The sequence below is a fragment of the Oryza brachyantha genome, chromosome 1 (genome assembly GCF_000231095.2).
Source record: "Oryza brachyantha chromosome 1, ObraRS2, whole genome shotgun sequence".
Lineage (NCBI taxonomy): Eukaryota > Viridiplantae > Streptophyta > Magnoliopsida > Poales > Poaceae > Oryza > Oryza brachyantha.
Genome location: NC_023163.2, coordinates 7,904,782 through 7,928,649, shown reverse-complemented (window position 1 = coordinate 7,928,649; position 23,868 = coordinate 7,904,782). Strand labels below are relative to the sequence as shown.

At 39.8% G+C, this 23,868-nt stretch overlaps 3 protein-coding genes and 1 pseudogene across 3 annotated transcripts; 1 reads left to right on the top strand and 3 right to left on the bottom strand.

The window, feature by feature from the left end:
- Positions 1 to 856: 856 nt before the first annotated feature.
- On the bottom strand, positions 857 to 4,555 carry LOC102710454 (peptidyl-prolyl cis-trans isomerase A1). The gene is made up of 6 exons (XM_040528205.1): positions 4,169 to 4,555; positions 3,890 to 4,034; positions 3,702 to 3,790; positions 3,142 to 3,196; positions 2,518 to 2,603; positions 857 to 1,306 (listed from the first exon to the last, which is right to left on the bottom strand). Exons 1-6 carry the CDS (start codon positions 4,382 to 4,384, stop codon positions 1,151 to 1,153), a joined length of 747 nt encoding a protein of 248 aa, XP_040384139.1. The 5' UTR covers positions 4,385 to 4,555; the 3' UTR covers positions 857 to 1,150.
- Positions 4,556 to 5,413: 858 nt separating this feature from the next.
- On the bottom strand, positions 5,414 to 6,721 carry LOC121053236 (annotated as a pseudogene).
- Positions 6,722 to 14,894: 8,173 nt separating this feature from the next.
- Positions 14,895 to 16,174, top strand: LOC102716168 (germin-like protein 1-1). Its single transcript, XM_006644012.3, has 2 exons — positions 14,895 to 15,285; positions 15,434 to 16,174. Exons 1-2 carry the CDS (start codon positions 15,165 to 15,167, stop codon positions 15,961 to 15,963), a joined length of 651 nt encoding a protein of 216 aa, XP_006644075.1. The 5' UTR covers positions 14,895 to 15,164; the 3' UTR covers positions 15,964 to 16,174.
- A 2,892-nt stretch (positions 16,175 to 19,066) lies between these two features.
- Positions 19,067 to 22,487, bottom strand: LOC102715891 (cinnamoyl-CoA reductase 1-like). The gene is made up of 5 exons (XM_006644011.2): positions 22,333 to 22,487; positions 21,591 to 21,745; positions 21,039 to 21,221; positions 20,053 to 20,405; positions 19,067 to 19,488 (listed from the first exon to the last, which is right to left on the bottom strand). The coding sequence occupies exons 1-5, from the start codon at positions 22,472 to 22,474 to the stop codon at positions 19,317 to 19,319; spliced, it is 1,005 nt and encodes a 334-aa protein (XP_006644074.2). The 5' UTR covers positions 22,475 to 22,487; the 3' UTR covers positions 19,067 to 19,316.
- Between the last annotated feature and the right edge of the window lie 1,381 nt (positions 22,488 to 23,868).

Here is a 23,868-nt window from a genome sequence, read left to right as displayed (position 1 = left end):
GATTCAATCCATTGTTCTAAAATTGCATGGGAAAAGAAAGTAGAGAAAAAGAAAGAAAGAGAAAAAGAATGAGAAAGGTAAAAAAATTAAAAAATTAAAAGATTCTTATTAATATTTAAAAATAAATATTTTCATCGGATAAAATATTAAAGATTAAGGACCCATATAACTGGTTTAAAATAACATAAAAGCTTTTAGTGTGCCACCGTCTTTTTTCGTTGTCGAAAGATCAACCATCTTATTTAATGTGTTTATGTATCGAGCATAATTTAATATTCTTAATTATAAGCTTTTTGATACGACACATGCTTCTTAAATCAATTGTATGTTGACCACAGTTTACTATTCTCAACTCGACGCGTAATTTATTTTTAAAACTTATTTGAATTTACACAATAAAACTAACCTAACTCAGTAAAACGCACGAGCTCTTTTTAAGTGTATATATATAACTTAATGCAGATATCCACTATTTTGAGATTATTTTGTGTCTATCTATAGAGTGAAACACAAATGTATTGTATAGCAAAGTGATACTTAAATAATGTCGTCTCCTTCTACAATATAAAACTAAAAACTCATCAAACTATCTAAGTAATATACACATAATAAACTACATTTAGAGGCTCACACATTATCATCGATATCGAAATAGACTAATCTTTCTTAATTTGTAATGTAATCTTCATTGCTTAAATCAATTAAACATGTATTTCATGTCACCTAGCCTCGACAGAATACTCTAGCTCCACCTCAACTTCATTATCGTTCTTGATCCAACATGTTAAGAAAAAATTAAGGATATTTCATATAGATATAGATATGGTAAAATAAACTAGAAAAATCAGACTGGCCCAAACAACGTCTTTTTCTTCATTTAATATAATTCATACCAACATTAAACATGTATTTTACGGTTATAATTACTAAAATGATTGTTTCATATAAAATTATGCCGCGTGACATTTCTAGTCTATCTTGCCGAAAACAATGTCTCATTTACTCATGAAGTAATACCTCACAAGTATCCTAACTATGCCAAAAGTTTGTCTAACCGAACAAGATTCAACTAGCCCTCCTTAAGAATCAATATTCAACAGAACAAAAAGAAAATGTTCGCTTAATCCCAACCACTGAACCATTGACTTGCTCAGCCGTCCAAGGGAAGTTCACCACAATTCACGATTCTGCAGGGCTGCTTAGGAGTATCTGACCTGCTGGTTTCTTGTGCTTCAAGATTCTTCACCACGTCCATCCCCTCCAGGACATGCCCAAAGACAACGTGGCGGCTGTCCAACCATGGTGTCTGGGGAAGATTTCATTATTAAGAGTCAGTAAGAAGCCCTAGCATCAGGTTCGTGATGAGAACAGACATAGATATCCAGGAGTTTGGTTCGATTGAGGATAATTTATCCATGATGCCATTATCTAGCTTATCTAGCATATGTAAACTTTTGCTCTGTTCAAAGATTCAACCTTACAAGACGGAAACGAGATGATGATATCTTATGGAATACGTAATGGAGGATGCAAAAAACATTTACTGAACTGCATACAGAATAAATAAACTGGACAATTTTATTCAAAATGTTTCAAAACAGACCCATGAAGTGTACCAGAAATCCAGTTGGTAAAAATCCTAAACAGAACTAATGCTGAAAATTTTCCAAATTTTCTCTTATTAAAATTTTGAATACTCAGGGATGTTCACATTAATAAGACAAATAACATTTAAGAGATATGGAGTTGAAGTATCAGTAGTTGCTGATTAATGTTGGACTTTTTGCCACCAAATGATTCTAGTTTTAGTATAGGGCTATATGATTGCTTTAAGAACTTTTACCAATTCAGCACTTGATTTAGTTCTTTGAAGAGCCTCAAGTAAAAATAAAGTTGACCATACCATGGATCATATTGTAGTATCTCACGATCATATGATCTTGCCAGACCATTCAGATCATGATACTACGTTGGATACATGTACTTTGATCAAATTTTCGTAAAACTACATATTTACGGTTGTGTATCACATAACTACAGATTTACCACCAAATTTTTCAGGAAACTACATATTTAAGACTTTATATCATCAAACTACACATTTAATGGCAAAGCTATCAAAAAACTACAAGTTCTAGAGTTCCACTATTATCATTTTTAAGTTACAAAAGTTGTGACCTGTAAGGATCCTATCAAAAATCTATAGTCTTGAGAAATTTACGCCAAAAATAATGGTCCAGATCTTGTGACCTGTAAGGATCCTATCATTTCAACAATACTAGCATGAAGATCTATATAATCCTCATTAATCATTCAAAATTAGCCCATTAATCCCTTTATGTATCTTTTGTTCACATTGTAACACAAAATAAACTTAGCATTACTGATCGTGATATCATTTTAGATGTGCATGGGAACAAAAATATAATTCGTCAATGTTAGAAATTTAGGATGCACCTGTCCAAAAAAATTGTGAAAAAAAAACTTGCTTTATACTGCAAATTGTGATTTATTTACCTTCACAGTACAAATGAAAAACTGGCTTCCATTTGTGTCAGGGCCAGCATTTGCCATGCTTAGTACACCAGGACCGGTATGCTTTACTGAAAAAGTATACAAAATTATGGATTACAATATGTGATAAGGGCAATTTTAACATCCTTAAGAAAAGCATCTCTATGCACCAAAATTTACAATCAAAATTTTGACATCTCAAGGTACAAAGTATCTGGAGATATTAAATTTTACACTAGAAAATATGATACCTCTCGGTATCTTATCAAGAAATAAAATTTCTCATAAGATAAATAAGGACTTCATTGTAGGAATGATATGTGCAATATTTGACAAAAAAAAATGACACTTCAGGGTTTAGAATCAGCTGTGCCGTATATTTGTTGTTCTATGAAACACCTTTCACTATCCATGAATCAGTGTAAACAATATGCTTGAGAATAATGACCACTGAAACCAAACTATTTTTCTTCATGATTGCAAAAACCAGTGACAAAACAAAGGAATTTTACCCAAAGATAAGTTGTTTTATAGTTAGTGTTGCTTGAATTGATTGGTACTGTACAATAATGCAAGGTAAATTCGAAAGTTCTATATTGAAAGTAATCTCAGAATTGAATTGCTTACATGTGAAATTTTCATCGTCGAAGCATTCACCATAGATACTCCTACCACCAGTTCCCTATGTTACCAGAGCATAATACATCAGCATTAAAGAAGTGAGACCTAATAGCTTGCAAAACAACCAAAGAAGTGTTCATAAACAAGGTTGATTGGCTAACTAAATTGTTCTGCTACGTGGGACAGTGTGAAACTGTGAATCACAAGTAGGTAAATGAGCCATGGAGCTGTTATGCCCCATTTGCGATGTATAAATATACATCTAGTCATCTACATCTAACAGCTATCTTCCCATCTTAACTCCAAAGGAGAATGCACTTTGCTGATCATTTATGGTATGCTTTCCTACTCCAATCTGAATCTCAATTTTTTTTTAACATGCTGCAATCTACAATGAGATAGACCAATGCAGAAATGCTAGATGAAGGTAACTAGCTCGATTTGGGAATTGGGACCAGGCATATTTGTTAAGTGTTCACCCTCATATAAGCCCCCAGTTCAGCAGCAGGAAATTACAATAGTCAATTGAGCCATCTCAGCATCCAGCATTTGGGTGTGCAACTTACGTTGTTGTTCTGGAAATCCCCACCCTGAATCATGAAGTCCTTGATGATTCGGTGGAAGGAGCAGCCCTTGTACCCGTAGCCCTTCTCACCTGCAAACCAAGTTTTAGAAAAATGAAGAAAAAATCGTTACTAATCTGGCAATTTGATAGCAAAATGGGGATGAATTCGATATGAACGAGGGCGCTGACCCGTGCACAGGGCGCGGAAGTTGTCCACCGTCTTGGGGACGACTTCGCCGAAGAGCCCGATGACCACCCTCCCCGCGGGCTCCCCGCCGATCTCGACGTCGAAGAAGCATTTGCTCGTGACCTTCGCCTGCAGCTCCACGGCCCCCTGCAGCAGAGAGAGAAAGAGCAAGTCAATCACTGTAAGTTCATCACGCCGGGTCAGGGGTCGGTGAGCACGGAGGCGCCCGCCGCTGAGCTGGGTGAGGGGAAGAAAAGAGGGCGAAACAGCGCGTCGCTTGCCTCTGCGGCGGCTGCGCGGACGACGAGGCCGGAGCCGACCCCGTGGCGTGTGCCGAGCCTGAGCGCGCGGGCGGCGGGCCAGCCGGAACCGGAGCGGGGAGAGCGTCCTCCCGGGGCGCCGCCGCGCGCGGAGGCGGAGACGACGAGGAGGCGGCGGTTGCGCGGAGGCGCGAGGGCGGAGGGGGCGCAATAGCACACGGCCGGCCTGCACGCCATGGCGGTGGTGGTGCAGGGGTGAAGGGGGAGGGGGCTTATCGGAACCGGATATTCGAATTGGAGAATGTGCGCACGGGCTCGGCGGTAGCAGCTCTGGACTGGTAGGTGAGGTCCCGGAGTTCTCTCGGCCGTCTCGCCGCCGCGCGCTTGGAGATGATGATGACGTGTGCCGTGCCGTTTGCGAATTTGGGCTTGGGCCGGTGCCGCCCGAACGATCTCTTCGCTGTTGGCCCGGGAAGGGAGAGGAAGAAGGTAGATGGTGGGTGGATTCGGAGCAAAGGGCTTTTCGCTTTTTAGAAGAAAAAAAAGGTAAACGTGTCTTTCTGTAAACAAAAAATAGTTTATAGGTAAAACTTCTATATATGTGTCTATAGTAACTTAAAAAATTTATAAAATAAATAACAATGAAAAAATCAGAAAATTAAGTTTTAAAATTTAAATTTTGAATTATAAGCCGTGACGACAATGAAACGATGTGAACCAAGGCTATTTGTCCTCCCTTACTTATAAGTTGGATCCGATTTTCATCAATCACCCGTAAAACCGGGCACAACATGTTCTTCATCTCTTAAAACTGGTATAAATAAAGTTTTAAGATAGTATTGAGTTTGGCTTTTGCTGGCGTGGCTAGTTTAACTCAGTCATTGTCTCACGTGGCGTGATGTTGTATTAAAAGCAAAGTAAAAATAAAATATGCAGAGCTCATTTGTAAGTCATAAAAAGTATCAGAATATAGTGTGACTAATATGTAAATGGGTCCCATGCCCACCCCCTCCACCTTACCATTTCCCTCGTCTCTTACCATCTTCTCTCTCCTCTGTCTCATCGACGACTTGTAATAGCCATTTCCATGCCTTCCTTCGTGAGGTTGTGTTCCTACTTGTACAGCGCGCGCGAACAAAGCTCCCAGGGCACACTGGCCTCTAGCCACCACGGTAGCGGCGCACCCTTCACTAGCAGGAATTGGTGGTGTAGCGGGTCACAATGTTGCATGAGCGCAAAGAGCAGCGATTAGTGGCATTACCCAAGCTATATATCACCTTCAGATGTAACAGAAGTGCAAACCTGATAATTTTGCATACGGAAGTAGTAACTTATTGAGAAGTAAAACGAGCTCCCATAACAACTTTATATGCAACAGTGGTGTGATCCTTGTGACCATGAAACATGTAGTTTTGAGAATGCATGTATACTCATTGATGTATTATGAACTCAAATGAAATGCCAGGCGCTTTAACAATTAGAAGAAAATGACATACCCATCTGAAAGCACAAGCGGATCTTATCAATGTTCCAAGGTTTCCAGGGTCCTGCGGAATAGCACCATCATGAACAGCATGAGGTGCTCTGTAAAAATTAAGCGAACAAGCTTAAGAGGCCTTAAATTGACTAGCTCAAACTTTAAATAAACTTAACATATTATGTGCCGTCTTATGCACCATATGGAATCCATTTCGTACAGATAAAGTGGAATATTGCATATTTTTTTACCTGAATCCCATCAAGAACCAAAATCCTATTTGTGCAACCGAACAGCTCATCAAGAACAGCTCCACCCTGGTCGCTGACAAGGTTGCAGAAATACCTAGGCATGTGAATGATGGCAATTGCCTCAGTTGAATCAATTGACTGCATCCCAGAAATTTTCTTCATCATCACAGCGGCGCTAACATGCACGACATTGCCAGAGAACTCGTACAATTCCTCTAGGAGCTCTAAACCGTCCAAGAGAAGCCCACCAACCACCAACCCTTCATACATTTTTTCCAGTCAAATATTGAATCTTGCCATCCTATTCCAGGACCCAAATAAGTCTCATTTCACCGTCTATGAACTAAGTCCACATAAATTTTTCATCAATCCATCAGACTACCAAGAAAGGAGAATCCACTTTACATCCTCTATGAAGATTGAGGGAGAGACAACCACTGATCCAGATGCCATTCAAAGGTACATGGATGAGAACTTAAAACCTACACATCTCCCTGCAGCAAGCAGTATAAGGGCCTTCACACATCTCCCTGCAGCAAGCCGTATATATTGAACCAGGAAATTTCATCGCAGAACAAACGAAATAAGGAACTAGAGAAGTTTACTGGATGGGGACCAGTCCGACGAGGAGAATGCGGCGGAGAGCCTGAGCTTCACGCAGTGCTTCCTGGGGGGGTTCGCCACCTGCTTGTGGTTTTGCCCGCCTCGAAAAGGAGCTGCCGCCTTCGCCGCGGCGGCCATCGAAACGGTGGCCTGGTGCGACGGCACGCAGCGAGGACAGAGTATGCTCTCCCGCTGCGGCGGTGAGCTGTCAGGCGACGGCGGCGAAGCGCGAGCCAGTAGCATCGTGGCGGCGTCGGTCGCTTCCGATGCTACCTATTCGGAATAACGGGTCCAATAAACTTCATTAGACGGGAAATAAGTGGGCCTAATTTATTAACGAGAACGAAGTGGGCCAAATTACCTTGCCAGCCTAACCTATTCTTGGTCCGAAATCTCGGATCTCAAATAAATAGACCAAATTTATCAGTGGGCTCAATTGGTGGCCAGGTAACCAATGGGCCATATTCAGTAGTGGGCCGAATTCTCTAACGTGAATTAGTGGGTCAAATTTACTCTTGGGTTTGACTTTGTTGGCGAGAATTAGTCAGTTTTATTCAAGGGTACCGGTCGAATTTGTTGATGCAGATGGGCTGATTTGGTGATGGATGTAAGTGGGCTAAAATCTAATGAAAGGCCGAATTTGCTGATGGGAATTAGTGGGCCGAATTCACTTGAGGACTGAATTTGTTCGCATGAATTAAGGAGGCTGATTTTAATCATGGGCCGAATCACTACCCGTATTAGTGTGACTTATTCTCTTCTGGGCCAACTTAGATAAATGGTTTCTTAGTGGGCCAAATTCAGATATGGGCAGAATTTGTTGACGGGGTGGGCTGAATCCGGGATGGATGTTAAGTGGGCCGAATTTATTAGCGGGCCGAATTTGTTGACGGGAAACGACAGGGCTGAATTCCTTTGCGGGCCGAATTTGTTCGCAAGAAATTACTGGCCCGATTTCTTTTGCGAGCCGATTTTGCTGAAGGGAAATTACCAGGCCGAGTTCCTCCGCGGGCCGCATTTGTTGGCAGAAAATCACCGGGCCGAATTCCTTTGCAGGCCAAATTTGCTGAAGGAAAATTCTGGGCCGAATTCCTTCGCGGCCGCATTTGTTGGCTGGAAATTACGGGGCCGAATTCCTTTGCGGGCCGAATTTGTTTGCAGGAAATTACTGGGCCGATTTCGTTTGCGGGAAATTACTGGGCCAATTTCCTTTGCAGACCGAATTTGCTGAAGGGAAATTACGTGCTGAATTCCTTTGCGGCCAATTTGTTTGCGGGAAATTACTAGGCCGATTCTTTTGCTGACCGAATTTGCTGAAGGGAAATTACGAGGCCGAATTCCTTTGCGGTGCCGAATTTATTTGCGGAAAATTACTGGGCCGATTTCCTTTGCGGGCCAAATTTGCTGATGGGAAATTGCTGGGCTGAATTCCTTTGCGGACCGAATTTCTTTGCGGGAAATTACCAAGCCGATGTCTTTTGCGGGCCGAATTTGTTACTGGCCGAATTCTTTTGCGGGCCGATTTTGTTCGTGGCCATGTGTGGAACGGAATTGTTGATTGAAAATTGGTAGGCTGAACTCATTTGCGAAAACATTTTGTTGGTAGGGATGCGGTGGGCCGAATTCGGTGTACATCAACTTCAGTTTTCGATAGACCAATATTATTAGGTTGCACACAGAATTGCACGGTGTAAAGAAGCCAAAACATGATCAGAAAACTGAAAACCAGCTTGCCCTGCATCTCTTGGAACAAAAAAACATACCAGAAAAGTGCAAGACATTATAGTTTACTGGAAATTCTCCCTGGGACGAGCTATACAAGCTTTCGTTTGGATTGATATAACATTAGGTATTTGGAACTAAATTTTTTGTACATAAATTTCATATTATCAAATATCCAGCGCTCAATCCAAGGTCTCCATAACAGCATGCCATTCTCAAACACGTAGCTACCCATCTTTTGTATTTTTCAAGGAAAAAAACGTTTATTTACAAATAAAAAATAATTTATGAATATAAATTTTATATACGTGTTCTTAGCAATATAAAAGCAAAAAAACTAACAAATAAACTACAATGAAACCACCAGAATTAATTTTAATTTTAAGGTTAAAAATAAGCATAAGTATAATTGAAAACAGGAGGGCAAGCTCCGGTGATCATTATTCATTACTCGCACTCAAGACTAGGTGATTAACTACTTTACAACTTTACACATAACCCGTTGTAGTGTTCTTTGTCTGTCAGGTGCAAACTAGTAAACATAATTTTTTACAAGAAAGCATACTTTCGCATCCCAAACAACTGCTAACAGAGTAACAACACCGAAGACGGATGATTTTGAGCTTTCGAAAAATGGCATTTTCTTCCTTTGAAAGAAAGTTTTTAAGATTATGAGCTACCGACCACAAATATTACTAGGATGAGAGCTGAGAGTTAGATGAGGATAAAAGGAAAAAAAGCATCAACATATTCAGTTATGTAGAGGTTGATATTTCATCTGTCATCTATTTGAGCCAGAGATCAACCAACACTCTTTTAAGTCGCAGCTCACTCATCTCCCATTGCAAGCTCCAGTGCATAATCATCTCTTTCATTCCAAAAATTTTAGAAGTCTAACAAAATCTTGATCTAAGCGACAAATATTTTTAACCGGTGAAGTAGAAAACTATAAAAAAAAAGAATAATAAAGAATGGTAGCACACTTGCAAGTTAAACGACGTGGTTCCATCATTTTTTTTAATTATGTGCCGTGTTATGCACCAAAAGAAATCCATTTTGTACACATAATAGTGGAATATTGCATTTTTGTTACCTGAATCCCATCAAGAACCAAAATCCTATTTGCAGAACCGAACAACTCATCAAGAACGGCTCCACCCTAGTCGCTGTGAGGTCGCAGAAATACTTAGGCATGCGAATGATGGAATTGCCTCGGTTGAAGAAATTTTCTTCATGAGAACTCGTACAATTCCTCTGGGAGCTCCAGGAGAAGCAAGGTATCGATGGATGAGAATTCGAACCTACATATCTCCCTGAAGCAAACCGTTTAACTTTTTTATTTAATATATCATGTAGTTTTGTTTCAACTTACAATTGTGTAGAGTTATTAATTACTACTCCTTCCGCACTTAAATATGTGACATTTTTACTAGTCCAAAATTATATATATATATATATATATATATATATATAGAAAAATTAGATCCTACTACTAGGTATATCTACTCCCTGCACGTTCATAATGAAAAACATTTTCATAACTATTTCTGCTCCCACCCAACAGAAAGTATAGACACTATATTAAATCTCATGTGAATAATACAACATGTATAAAGTTTGTACTTAAAGTTTGTACTTTCTGTTGAAAGAGAGAAGAAATATGTATAGAGGTGTTTCTACACCTTAGACGTGAAGAGAGTAGGTACACCTGGTAGTAGGATAGAGGCTTTCTATATATATATATATATATATATATATATATAATATTTACACTAATTTTTAAATAAGACGAATAATCAAATAATAAATCTAAATGTCAAAACGTTATACATTAAAACATGGAGTGAGTATCTTTTATGAATCATTCGTGGCTATTTAGGGCATTCATAGTCCAAGTATGCATATGGAGTGATCACAATGTGCTGCATAAGCTAAAGCCACCCATCTAAAAACTCTCAGAGTGCAAGTGTCTCAGCTCTCAACTAGTACCTACATGGCACTCATCAACCCTTAGCATTTTATATTTTAGCCTTTATACTTTTGCTAATTTCTATATGAGTTTAAATTCTTACGCTCAATACCTTAAAATCCATAAACAAATATGAAATCACTCCTCTTCACTCCACCACACCCTTCGCCCGGACTCTTCTCCTCTGCTCCTGTACTCCTCTGCAGTGACAACTGACAAGCAACTAGCGATGAGTCCAATGACATAAAGTGGAGAGGCGTAGAGCGGGTCTAGACGACACGACTGACAACAAGTGGAGAGTTGAGGTGTTGGGGGAGTTCAGCGAGTTTGTTGGATCCAACCTCAACCTCATCGAATTGAGCGCGTGTAGATAAGCTCCACGGCGTGGAGCAAAGAGGTGTGGGGCAAGTTCCGCAAGCTCGCCAGATACAACGTTAGACTCGCTAGATCTAGTATATGGAGACGAGCTCAGTGTCATGGAGTGAAGAGGAGTGGGGGATTCTGATGAGCTGGGTGACGCGAAGAGCGAAACAAGGACAATGTTAGTGGCATGGATCCGATAGAGTAGTATATGTGGGGTGACGCATCCGGTCAACACGTATACTGCAAAAGGTGTGTGCATCCCGGTGCCACCCTATATATCTCTTGGACAACGGCGAGCATGTCTTAGTTAGACCACTCGCTACATTTTGATGCTACGAAACCCTTACACGTACTCTTTCACTAGTTAACAGGGGTTCTATATATTTTTCACCTACCTCAATGTTTGCTTTGGGAGGATGCAATTGATCATTGCACGTAGGTTGCATGCGGCGCCATTTGAACCTGCCCCAATTAAGCTGGCATGGCGGCTTTGCTAATGTGTGCAAGCAACAAGACAACAACAGCACACTACTAATTAACGTTCGTTGCCTCCCATGCCGGCCGGTACGGAGTACCAGTACCAATTCCAGCATCAACTACCGGATGGGATGATCTAAAATTAGAGTAACAAATGCGCGTGCTCATCAAGATAATCTTAATTTCTCCTCCGAAAGCTCCAAAGCCCCTACATTCTCTATTCATCTCCATCATATTAATTGGCCAGCAACACTGCAACAGGACTGATTGGAAGTTAACTATTATATATCGTTCGACCTTTAGATGGATATATGGATGGTCCATATGAACTACTACAATATCGTGCGTATAGTTGAATTAAATTAGTATTTCTCGCTACAGTGCACACAATATATACCACTACAACATTAATTTGTATAGAAAATTATCTATGCGAAATTGGCATTATAGCGGAGGATTCGGATCCATCTTAAAAAAACATATCACATATCTCACGGCCAACCATTCATAAAACCCGACGATAACCGGTCGCTAGAATCTAGGTTTGAATAGGCATCATTGATAAATGATATTCAGTTTGAAAATTCAAGTTTTATTTTTTTTCTCAGCTAGCTAAAAAAAATAAACTACTGCTGCTGTTTTTTTTAATGAAATTTTCAGGGTACAATCCTGTTTGCAGATGCCCAATAAAACCAGACGAACCGGAAGGGCAGGACAGGAGGTAAACGCACGTACGGCAGAGCGGCTGGGCGCGAGTCGACGATATGAATTCACAACGAGATGACAGGGACGGCTCAGCTGATGGTGACGACGCGCTTGCCACAATGCAAAGCAAACGCCGGTTCGTTTCATCAGCACACAACAACAGCATCGCTAGCTGCTTCAATTCTGCCGCTAGAGTAATCAACTCCACTTCCACGTATATGGCTTAGTTAATTGAGTTGGTAGTTAGTTCTGTCTAAACTTTTGTGCTTTAATTTTTCTATTTTTAGAGAAGGATATATTTTTTACCTGGTTTCTATGATGCTGCTGAGTTCACTGCAATCACAACCACGAGACTACGTGTGCTTTCGTTTACGATACAGAAAGGAATATCTCCATTGCAACGTGCTAATTGCAAGCGTTGGTCAGCTTCTACAAACCGGTATGCGGCCAGAAGCATCGGCGTTTTGTTTCCATCAACTGGCTGATTAGTAAATTCATTGTACCAGTAGTTCACAGTTTCACGTATTACAACCAGATTTATTCTACTGAGAATGTGAACTGTCCCAGCTCAACCTGGATATTAAGCAGGTGTTTAGTTGGTGAAATGAAAATTTTTTCATGTCACATTAGACGTTTGATCGGATGTCGAAAGAGTTTTTGGATACGAATGAAAAAACGAATTTCACGGCTGGCGTGGAAACCACGAGACGAATCTTTTGAGGCTAATTAATTTATCATTAGCGCATGTTGGTTACTGTAGCACTTATGGCTAATCATGTACTAATTAGGCTTAGAAGATTCGTCCCACGATTTCTCCCATAACTGTGCAATTAGTTTTTCGATTTATCTATGTTTAATACTCTATTTAGATATCCAAAAATTTGATATAATGTTTTTGGGTGAAAATTTTTGGGAACTAAACGGGCCTAACATAGTGCAAGAACACTGAAATATTCCCCCCGTTCCTCTCTAATGAAAAACAAACACTTGTTGGAGGCATTGACCAATGACCAATGATTACTTCCTATCCTTTTCTTTCAACCATATAGTATTGGATAGGGACAACTTTCCCAGCAAGCAGGGTATATATGTACTTGCCCTAATTGTTTTGTCAACTGTTCTAAGATAGTAGCATGATTAGCTTGAACTCAACTTGTACGACGAACATGCATGGCCAACAAGTAGCTAATTAAGCTTAGGTCGATGGCAGTGTTTCAACCAGCAGCACCGACGCGAATTATTTAATTAGGGTTGTCCTGCAGAGGATAAGATTAGCAGCGTTGTATATCTATGTTTGGTGAATGGATACTTTCATCGTTTGTTAATTTATCAAAGTAGGACGGCGTGTCACTGCTATGTACTCTAGAGTCTGAACATGAGTGTCCCTCAAATTGATATGGGTTGCCAAACGCAGAAGTGCACGATAGAAAATTCAAATTTAATGGTGATATCGTGACACAATATTTATTAACAAGGTTCGGTTAAAAGCAAACATCCCTGGGTATTGGTTATGGACGCCCATTTTTTATCCAATATAATTATAGCTTATCACGGTATAAACGACTCTGGAGTCTGGACAGGAAATGCCATTGGTTAGTTGTTCCCTCGCCTATATGCTAAGTCGTTATGTTGTTATCAGACTCTATATGAAGAAAGAGTCTAGAATATAATTTGACTCTAGCTCTATGTTAACACATATTATAACTTTAATCATATTCAAAATTTCAGATTTATTTGGCTATGTTGAGATAAGGAGGAGCTCGCCAGCGGGAAGAAGAGTGCCTAGCAAAAAAGGAAGAAAGAAGCAAGAGTCTTAGCTCAAACTTTTGTCTGAGTTGTAGACGAGCTCACACCCAGACCAAAAGGAAGAAGAGAATGTTGGTCCCTTAAGGATGGCCCACTAGTTCAATATGCAAAGTTTATACTAGTCCAGTGCGAAATCTTTTTACTTTTATTTTTGCTTAAATAAGCCAAACTTTTGATTTTAGGGCTTTCCATCGTAATTTATTTTTCAGTCTTTACTTTTAGACCACTGAACATGTATATAAAAGTTTTATTTATAATTCTTTTAAATATATCGTTTAGTTTTTCTCTTAAAAAGACAAACAATGGCTAGTAACAGATACTTTCTATATTAAAATTTCGTTAAAGGTTGGTCCAAAGTGTAACCTAGGTAATAAATTATAGTCCAAAATGTAATTCATTCAATAAAATTATATCATGACAGTCTTCCAATAAAACGTACACACAAGTAGGATTTCAATAGAGTTTTGGTAATATCAGATATGTCCGCTGTTTTGTGTCCATTCATCATGTGTTAGGGAGAGTATTCGTGGTCTGTGAGTGTGATTTTACGTGTGTATTGATGTGTCCTCGTAATCGGAAAAAATATCAAACGTACAACAATTTTTTTACTAAGAGTGTGTATAGCTCACGAAAACAAAAATTTGAATATACATCGAACGTTTGATGAGACATTGAAAAGGGTTTTAGTACACGAATGAAAAAACGAATTTCATATCTAGCCTTAAAAACCACGTGACGAATCTTTTGATTCTAATTAATTCATCATTAGTATATATAAGTTACTGTCCCACTTATGACTAATCATGTACTAATTAGGTTCAAAAAATTCGTCTTATGATTTTCTCACAAATTATACAATTAGTTTTTTATCTATGGTTAATGCTCTATTTAGATGTCGAAATATTCGATGTGATATTTTTATGGAAAAAATATTAGAATCTAAACGGTGCCTAAATTTGCTGATAACGAAACATAGGCTAATGGTGAAACCAGCTCTGACAGGAGCAGTTGCCAGTAAACGGGGCCTAAAGTCGAAGACTCGCAGAGTCGCAAGAAGAGGAGGTTGGAAACAGATAATGCCGCGACTGAACCAAAAAAAAAAATGCCGCGAGTGCCGGAGGAAGAAACGCGAGCGCGCGCATGCAACCACGCACACGGCACCCCACCCCACCGGTCCAGCGCTTGCACTGTTCTTCCACGCTGGTACACGCGGGAGTGGCGCGGCGTCCGCGGATCCATCGCTCGCCACTCTCAATTATCCAAATACTAGTACTAGTAAAGTATATCCCGGCGACACGCAAGCATGTGTAGCAGTTCGCCCGCCCGCCCTAGATGCCAGATCCGCATTAAACTACTCTATCGCCATCGGTTGGCTCCAACAATTAATGGTTCCTGCCTGAAGCCGCCTCCACCAACCCATCTCGCCGCTCGGCGGCGTCGTCGCCTTCCCCCCGGCTCGTCTGCCTCTGCCTATATCCCATCTCCAAATCTCGCTGTGGTTGCCAATAATTGAGCAGAATCGATCGGCGCTGTCTATAAGTAGCAGCTGCTCTGCCCCTCAGCTCGAGAAAGCAAAGAAGCACTGAAATCGACCACCGCGCGCTGTGTGAGCTTGTAGTGCGTACAGTTACAGATCGAGTGATCATGGCGAGGGCACAGCTCTGGGTGGCCGCCGCGTGCGCCGTCGTGCTCGCGCTCGCCGCGCCCTCGCTCGCCGGCGACCCCGACATGCTCCAGGACGTCTGCGTCGCCGACTTGAAGTCCCGTAAGCTGTTCTCTCTTGCTTTTTGTTTTGTTTGCTCCGTCGTCTGGCCCCCGTTGCTTGCTGCCCATGACCAAGCTCGCCGGCGACGGCGAGCATGATGAGCTGAGCTAGCGAGCTGAGACCTGAGAGGTTGTGTTTTCGTACGCAGCGATCAAGCTGAACGGGTTCCCGTGCAAGGCGAACGTGACGGCGGACGACTTCTTCTTCGCGGGGCTGAAGAACCCGGGCAACACCAACAACGCGGCGGGGTCGAACGTGACGGCGGCGAACGTGCAGTTCTTCCCGGGGGTGAACACGCTGGGCGTGTCCATGGCGCGGATCGACTACGCGCCGCAGGGCCAGAACCCGCCGCACACCCACCCGCGCGCCACCGAGATCATCTTCGTCCTCGAGGGCGTCCTCGAGGTGGGCTTCATCACCACCTCCAACAAGCTCTTCACCAAGACCGTCACCGCCGGCGAGGTCTTCGTCTTCCCACGCGGGCTCGTCCACTTCCAGCAGAACCGCGGCCACGGCCCCGCCGCCGTCATCGCCGCCTTCAACAGCCAGCTCCAGGGCACCCAGACCATCGCCACCACGCTCTTCGCCGCCGCGCCGCCCGTCCCCTCCGACGTGCTCGCCAAGGCCTTCCGCGTCGACGCCGCGGAGGTGGACGCCATCAAGGCCAAGTTCAAGTAATCAACCGATCAAGAACCTGCCAATCTCCATCAGCCATCTCTGCATTCTTTCATCAACAAAACCATCTCTGCTTGCTCTGCTCATTTGATTACGGAATAACTAATGGATAATGTCTGTAGCGTGCAGTTGATTCCTACTACCAATGTGTTGCTGCATTTGTTAATTTGCCTTGGAAACAATAAAATTTGTTCCGTTTTGTGTGGACCGATTACGGTATTTTTTTTTAGACTAGTAGGAGAAGTACTTGCCAAATTGCTCAAGGTTTCTTGGAATCAAGTACGTATGTGTGATCGACTGAAAGTCAACTGTTGGGAACCAGGGTGGTAGTGTCTCGGTTCAGAATTTCAGATAAATTTGGGTCATCGTCAACTCTGCAATTTCAAACACTCCCAAGTTACGACAAATGAGAAAAAAGGTTAATTATCAAACGACATATCTGTAAACGAAAAATACATCATGAAAAAACTGATGCATACGTGCTAGGGTTATAAAAAAACTTTGGCGAAAAATAAATCCATATTTAAAGTTAAAAATTTATATTTTGCTTATAAGCAGAAGAGAAATGATTAGGGTGGGAATTTCACATGAAACAATTTATTTTCTCTTTTTTAAAAAAGAAATCCTCCAAACCAAAGAGGCATTTAGGCTGTATTTAATTTTGATTTTGACAATTATTTAGAACTTTCCCGTGTCCTTCATTCGATTTATGCTTTAGGTTTGATAAGAGTGCAACTATAAAAAAATATAACCTTTTTTAACTTTTGTTAATAATGTCTTGAGCTTATGAGCCATATGGGAAAAAACCGCCCTCTTCCAAAGTACTAGTAGGATCGTCATCCCCAGCTTCACATGGAAAAGTTCAGTCTTCATTCAAGTTGGAGGGAAAAAAAACAATAGTTTTGATCTTATTCTTCAATGGACTGGAATATTCGCAAGTTGCAAATTTCTTTACTTGTGGCGCTGTGGTGTCACAGTCAATTCATTCTTTATACTACTAGAAACGTGGGGAGCGTTGAGAAGTTACAGGCACCCCCTCTCCCATTTCAACTTGATAGCATTCAGAACAAACATTAGCTACTAGTTGACTGAAAATATAGAAACTGATTATACCGTCTTGTAGGAAGAAGAGAGGAACCCACTGCCTGATAGGCTGATAGGGAAGATGGGCCACTACGGGCCAAAAAGTTAAACCGGGCCTTATTTTTTATTTCACCCAAAGCTTCTTAAATAACTAAAAACAACTTTGATGTGGGCATCATAGTACGCATCATGAAATACTAACTTCATTCCAAAAATAAGAATATCAAGATTTTTTTTAGCAACTAAGGTAGAGAGATGGTACTCTTTTACAATATTTGATTGATTAAAATTTGAATTTTAAATTGCTTAAGGGATCATTCGTTTTAGAGAAAAAAATTTGAATTTGGTTTGCTAAGTAATAATTCCTATGAGTATCATTCAGTTCTTAGGAATGAAATATAGAAAAACCAAAGATTTTTTTCTACCCGTTGTAGAGAGATAACAAAGGAAATTTTATATTCACTCTGACCTTTTTGAAAAATTTCTATGAATTGATGTGTACATACATTTCTATTACTCTACTTTTCCTATTGTTATGAATCAAAATTCTTTCAAATAGAATGAGCCCTAAATTCCCTCACCAAGTATCCCATTGACTGAAAATATAGATTTTTGTGCATCAGAATCAATGTCTTATAAATATTTAAATTATGGTACATAGTTTAAATCATAGAAATACACTTTTTTTAAATGGAGGAGTAGCGATTAATCCTATAGACATCAAAATTCTCAGAGGGACAATTTCCGATGCAAGTTTTTTCCAATGACATTTCCAATGTATGTTGCAAAAAACATGCACCATAAACTGAAATAAGCACCGAACATAACTGAAACATACTCCGTATTTTCTACGAATCTAATTAAACAGTAGTCGTTGTTACTATCCGAGTCTAGAAATCGTCCTCGTCCATGGGGGCCACTATGACCTCCAGCACGCGGTGCGAGTGTCGTGCGACCTCACGAGGTCCTGGGCTTGTGTGCTCCCAATTTCGGTTTACCCGTGTGATTCAATGACCTGCACAAGTAAAAATATACCTATTGGCATATTTACTGTTATCTCAATTCTATGCTACAAAGACTTTCTGATCTTGTATGATCGTCTAGATTTATTTATGTGCTAATAAATCTAGACACATATACAAAACATAAACATTAGTATATGGATAAATCTAGACAAACTCAGAAAATATTATAATATTAGAATAGATGGAGTATTATATAAAAATTTTAGTATCTCCATTTCATAACATAAGACTATTTCATAAGTAAGACTTTATAGTATTTTCTAGATCTATATAGAAACTAATAAATCAAGACATATATATCCATATTGATAAATAGATAAATATAGAAATTGATAAAATGTCTTATAATATAAACCAGAGAGCATATATATACCGAGCAAAAACTATTTCTACTACCCTATATGCGAATAAAATAATTAGGGCTAATTCTGCCGTTTGGATGAGTTTTACCCAGATTCGTGAATAAAACTATTATCGCTCGTTGATTGTGCCTGATTTTTCAGTAACTAAGTTACTGATGCATGAATTCAGATCTCATCAAAGGAATCATATATAGTTTTCTGTTAGTAATTAAGTTACTAAGGAGTGAATTCAGATGGGATGAGACGGCCATGGAAAGAACACCGCGGCTTCCAGTCGTAATTTTCTACTTGGGCCTAAGCAGGCAGTAAAATTTTACCTTGGGCCTAATTAGAAGGGGAAAGGTGTCTGTGCAAATAAACGGTAGGAATAAATCCACTTGAGATACCTTAACTTATTGTCTAGTCTGTTTTTTTTTGTCCTCGGACCGTAAGACCGGATATAACTGGTCTCTGAACTATCAAAAACAGCACAAAAGAGATCTCTAAACGGTTTTGGCTGACTTGACGCCTATATGGCTAGTTTAACTAGGTATCTATTCCACGTGTCTGTCAGGGTAGGATTAACATAGAACATTTAAATATAAACTATTTTTATGGTTACTATAATGTTTGGCGTATGATCATCAATTAGCCAACTGATCGGGACCTGAACTGGAAATTGCATCGGTGTCTTGAACTGTCCGTTGGTTGCGCTTCAGAAAATTGACAAGAGAAATACATCTACTCGTATCAAATTCAGCACTAAAGTCCATTCCAAAACCTTAACGAGAACCATTGCCTCACTAGTACTCAGCTCCATTCCTTCTCACAGTGCATACATGCATATATAATCAAATTAAATCACATCAAACTTTATTCAAATCTTCCTTCCATATCTGGTGACGACTCACATGGCTGAACGGTGGTGTGGGATTGCTGGTAGGTGACCCTTGTCTTGTAGGCTTATCACAGTATTGTAGAAACTCTCTTTCAAAGGAGTGAAGTGCATGCCTAAAGCCTCCAGCCTTTGTACAGAGAATTTGTAAGGTTTCACCAATGGCTTACTGTTGTCCTCACACCTAGATCAGTTAACAATAATAAGCTTTTTGCACATATTTTTGTCATCTTCTCGTCTTACCATATATTTAAAAAAAGCATTGTAAAAAGAACAACTTTATCACCTTAAAAAAAGCACCGAAAAATATCATAATTTTAAGTATAATAGCACATTGCCCGTGCGTTGCAACAGGATTTAATTTTAAAAAATATCTAAACATATTATTAACATTATTTTTTTATGTGTCATATTTTAATTGTTACGTATATTTGTTATTGACATATGGGTATATTAATCTTATGGGTTCTTTTTTAGTTAGTGTGGACGGTTAATATATGAAATTCATCATTATTTTTTTAAAAAATAGAGTATAGATAAAAAATAACAAAGAGTTGATGGTGGTAGTAGGATTTACTACCACCACCGCTAGTTATGTTTATAGTAGTATAGACAGTTTGATGGTACCTCTAATTACTAAATTTTTAATTTTAAGTATAAATTTGTTACATCGAGATAAATTCTTAAGGACGATAAAACTGTACGAGAAAACCATGTCCATTTTGTGGGGTCGTTGATTAAGCTGTACCTGGTGGTGACAGGATACTGGGGGAAGAGCTCCCTCAAGATCCGAGCAAACTCAGAGCGGTGCAGCACGCCGGCGATGCAGAGGTAGCGGCCGCGCGCGGCGGGGTGCTCGTACACCAGCGCGTGCGCCCGCGCGACGTCGCGGACGTCGACGTACGCGGCGACGGCGTTGGGGTACGCCCTCTTGGTGCCCCTCATGTAGGTGGCGACCCTGTAGACGCTGGCGTTCAGCGCCGGCTGCAGCATCTCCCCCACGGTGACGGCCGGCACGACCACCAGCAGCTGCACCCCTCTCCCCGACGCCTCCTCCATCGCCGTCCTCTCGGCCACCGTCTTCGCGTAGCAGTACCAGTTCTGTGTATGTATTAGTTGTATTCGAAGAAAATTAAGTTAGTTAGCAAGAACTCCAAGCTCTTGGAAAGCTTTTATTTGAGACGGACTCCCTCTCATCTCTGATTCGTTTGTTTCTTTCTACGGTCTATTCAAATGACCACTGATGTGTTTTACTGCTATTTTCAATCATTGTTTCTTACTTATATTTCTATTAAAATTTCGTGTACTTAATTTCTAGTTCTTCGTTTTCTCGATTATGCGTGTCATAGACTTATAGGAGCCCTAAATTATTCTAATCTTTTGATTCTGTGTATCTGATCCCATTTCTCTTCTTATCACTTCGGTTTTTTTATACATAATCAGTAATCACTTGATCTAGCTGTTGTGCATTCTGCAGTGGATTCACCTCCAAGCTGATCAGATGATCGTTTGGGCTCAGCCATTGCACCAATTATTCTGTCAATTATGTCAATTGCTATTGACATATTAAAAAAAGAGTGGTAACCCAAAAACTGATTTGAGTTGCTCGAACTTAACGACACCCTAGCTCCACCACTGTATATGTTTATTTAATCTATGTCTTGAGTAGTAGATTGGCCGTGGTGGTTTTTAATAGTCAATTAAATAATTGTTATTGGTTGAAGGAGAGAGGACCTGTGTTTGCTTGCAGAACTCAAGGTCGCTCCAACAACTCTCATCGAGAGTCTGATCAGGGCTCCTGTTAGGGTTCATATGGACAGCACCATAAGACGAAGTAAACACCACACGCTTGATTCCCATGTCTGCAGCTGCATTGATGACATTCTTTGTTCCCTCGATAGCAGTTGGCAGAAGTTCCTACGTTTGAAGTAATTCGGTTTGTATGAGCTATATATGAAACAAACATCATGAGATATATATACATAGAGAGAGTTTTGCTAATGAGTTACGACTCATGGGCTGCTCCGTGAGTCGGGATCTAAAAATATATCAAATCATCTTGAAATTTTGATTTATATGGCTTAATATATGTGTACACAAAGTTAAGCTGATGCAAAGGTGTTTTATAGCGCGTGAAAAAAAAAAGGTAAAGATTCAAAAGATATGAATCAATGCATGTGTATATGTTCATAAGGGTAAGTCCATGAGTCTGAGCGTGTTATGAACATTTATGTTAATTTGTATTGTGCTTTTAAAAAGATATAGAGATAAAAAATTGGAACTAACAGGGTCATTGGAGACTGGTGATGCCACGTGGAAAACACCATTACATAAGCTGAACGCAGCACGAATGCTGTTGCAGTCCAACACATTAGCTCGGTAGAGGGACAACCTTCTTTCAGCTCCATCCAGACCGTGCAAATGAGCGTTCTTGTGGTCCTCTGTAATCATACAAACAAAATAGAAAGTTTAAAAATAAGATTGTATCAAATATTTTGAACAAATTTTATAAAATATACTAATTTGATTCAAGTTGCAGAAAACCACATATGTTTTGGCACATTACACATAACCCCATGTAATCATGTAGTAGCACAATACAACACCTTTAAACCATTTTTTCTTTAGTTTAATATTCATATAAACTTTTAGGTAATATCTTAAGTTTCAAGATTCATTTAATCCATCATCTAAAATTCTAAATGTTGTAACCATTAATTTAATTGTTTATCATTCTGCTATTATATTAAGTTAATTTTGTTAGCAGTATGGTTCTGTGAAACCTACCCAAAGACCATAGCACCTGCAGGCTTTACGTGCCACAGGAACCGTAATATATTGAGGGTTCTGCGAAATTTACTCGTCTATGCCTGGATTATATATATGTTTGATTTTTATTGCAAAGTATTTCTATGATATTACCCTGAATTTGAGGTTAAAAGCTTTGTGTTTTAGAGACACTGCCCGTATCCAAAACTACACACTTTCGCAGCTTCTCAGGAGTAGTAGCTCTGGTGGATGGACTCACCAGGGTCTCTGACGGTGCCCCTGACGACGTAGCCGCGCTGGAGGAGTTCCTTCACAAGCCACGACCCGATAAAGCCGCCGGCGCCGGTCACGCACACCGTCTGCTCGTGCTCGCCGCCGGTGGTGACCATCGTCGTCGCCATCAGTGAACCGATCCGGCAGCTCTGCGGTAAGTACGCAGCAGGCAGTGCAGAGACATATATATCGTGCTAATCCGCTCCTAGGACGGGCCGGCTAACAGCTATGCACTGGTCCATCCATTCGTTTCGTAACGTAAGATGTTTGATTTTTTTTTATAATGTTTAAGCATTTGTTTTATTTAAAAAATTATGGAAATAATATTTATTTTGCTTGTGACTTACTTTAATATCAAAAGAACTTTAAGCATGACTTGTAATTTTTATATTTATACTAAATTTTTGAATAAAACGAATGATTAAATGTTGTAACAGAAAAGTCAAACAAACGGAGGCAGTAGTAATTGATTGAGCTTAGATAGATGCATATGTGTTGTGCATGTTTGCACGCTTGCAAAGGCACGTGACTTGATGTGAATATGTGATTAGGCTGATTAGCTGAGCATAGCAACAATTTTGCTTCTTGCAATTGATTTGCTAACGTGGTATGTTTCAGTTGTACGAGTAACTGTTTTACCAAAACGAACCATATATATATGGGGTAATTTTTCGGTGTATTTTATTGGTTGTTGAATTTAATCTATATCAATGATATTTTTTATCGGACCGCTGTGATTAAATTATACTACCAAATTTATTAGGTGCAGTAGAAATTTAAAAAGGTAATATCGTCCTTTTTACTGTGATCTTTATTAAAAACAAAATTATAAAATATTACTAATTAAGTAATTAATAAAGTAAAAAATATCTTTTATCTACAGACAGTATATCAGACAAATGCACCGGAGAATTATCCCTGGGCTAACACACACTTCAAAGCTTCCATCCTAGCAAGAATTCTCCGCAAAGGACGTGACTCCCCGTTGTTAGTTAATGACATGCCCACAGGCAACGACGACAGATACCGTCTTTGTTTGGTCGTTGAGTAGTAACGCGCTTGATGGATCATATCTTGCGATGACCGAAAACTCTTCTCCGGTCATTATTTAATCGCTTCCTGTATGGCTGTATGTGGTTGCTGTTCTGCTGTGGGATCGGTTATCTGACTTCAAAATATCAGTCAATATATACTCAATCAATCAGCCGTGCACTCTCATTTTCTTTTCCCCTTCTACCCAGGTGTATAAGCCAAAAATTAATTTTGCAATTACAGTATTAGAGTTGATTTTAGGATTTTTTTCATCACACTTTATTTTTTTTAGCATTTACTTTTAAATATGTATCTTATTGACAAATTATTTTTTATTTAAAAATATATCATTCAACTTTTTTTTCTTGAAAAAAAACAATGACTTGCTCGCCTCATCTGCAACTGATTATAAGCCATTATGCTTATTAGCGACTAAATAATGTATAATGTATAGTTAAAATTTTATATATGTGTTCTAGACAACTTAAAA

Bases quoted from the DNA above. Each gene is read 5' to 3' on its own strand.
- LOC102716168 (XM_006644012.3), top strand. From the start codon at position 15,165: ATGGCGAGGGCACAGCTCTGGGTGGCCGCCGCGTGCGCCGTCGTGCTC. The intron at 15,286-15,433 runs GTAAGCTGTTCT...TTTCGTACGCAG, and splicing joins CGTCGCCGACTTGAAGTCCC to CGATCAAGCTGAACGGGTTC.
- LOC102715891 (XM_006644011.2), bottom strand. From the start codon at position 22,474: ATGGCGACGACGATGGTCACCACCGGCGGCGAGCACGAGCAGACGGTG. The intron at 21,746-22,332 runs GTGAGTCCATCC...GTATGATTACAG, and splicing joins GGGCACCGTCAGAGACCCTG to AGGACCACAAGAACGCTCAT. The intron at 19,489-20,052 runs GTACAGCTTAAT...TAACTGATCTAG, and splicing joins CAGTATCCTGTCACCACCAG to GTGTGAGGACAACAGTAAGC.
- LOC102710454 (XM_040528205.1), bottom strand. From the start codon at position 4,384: ATGGCGTGCAGGCCGGCCGTGTGCTATTGCGCCCCCTCCGCCCTCGCG. The intron at 4,035-4,168 runs GCAAGCGACGCG...TCTCTGCTGCAG, and splicing joins TCCGCGCAGCCGCCGCAGAG to GGGGCCGTGGAGCTGCAGGC. The intron at 3,197-3,701 runs GTAAGTTGCACA...CTGGTAACATAG, and splicing joins GGGATTTCCAGAACAACAAC to GGAACTGGTGGTAGGAGTAT.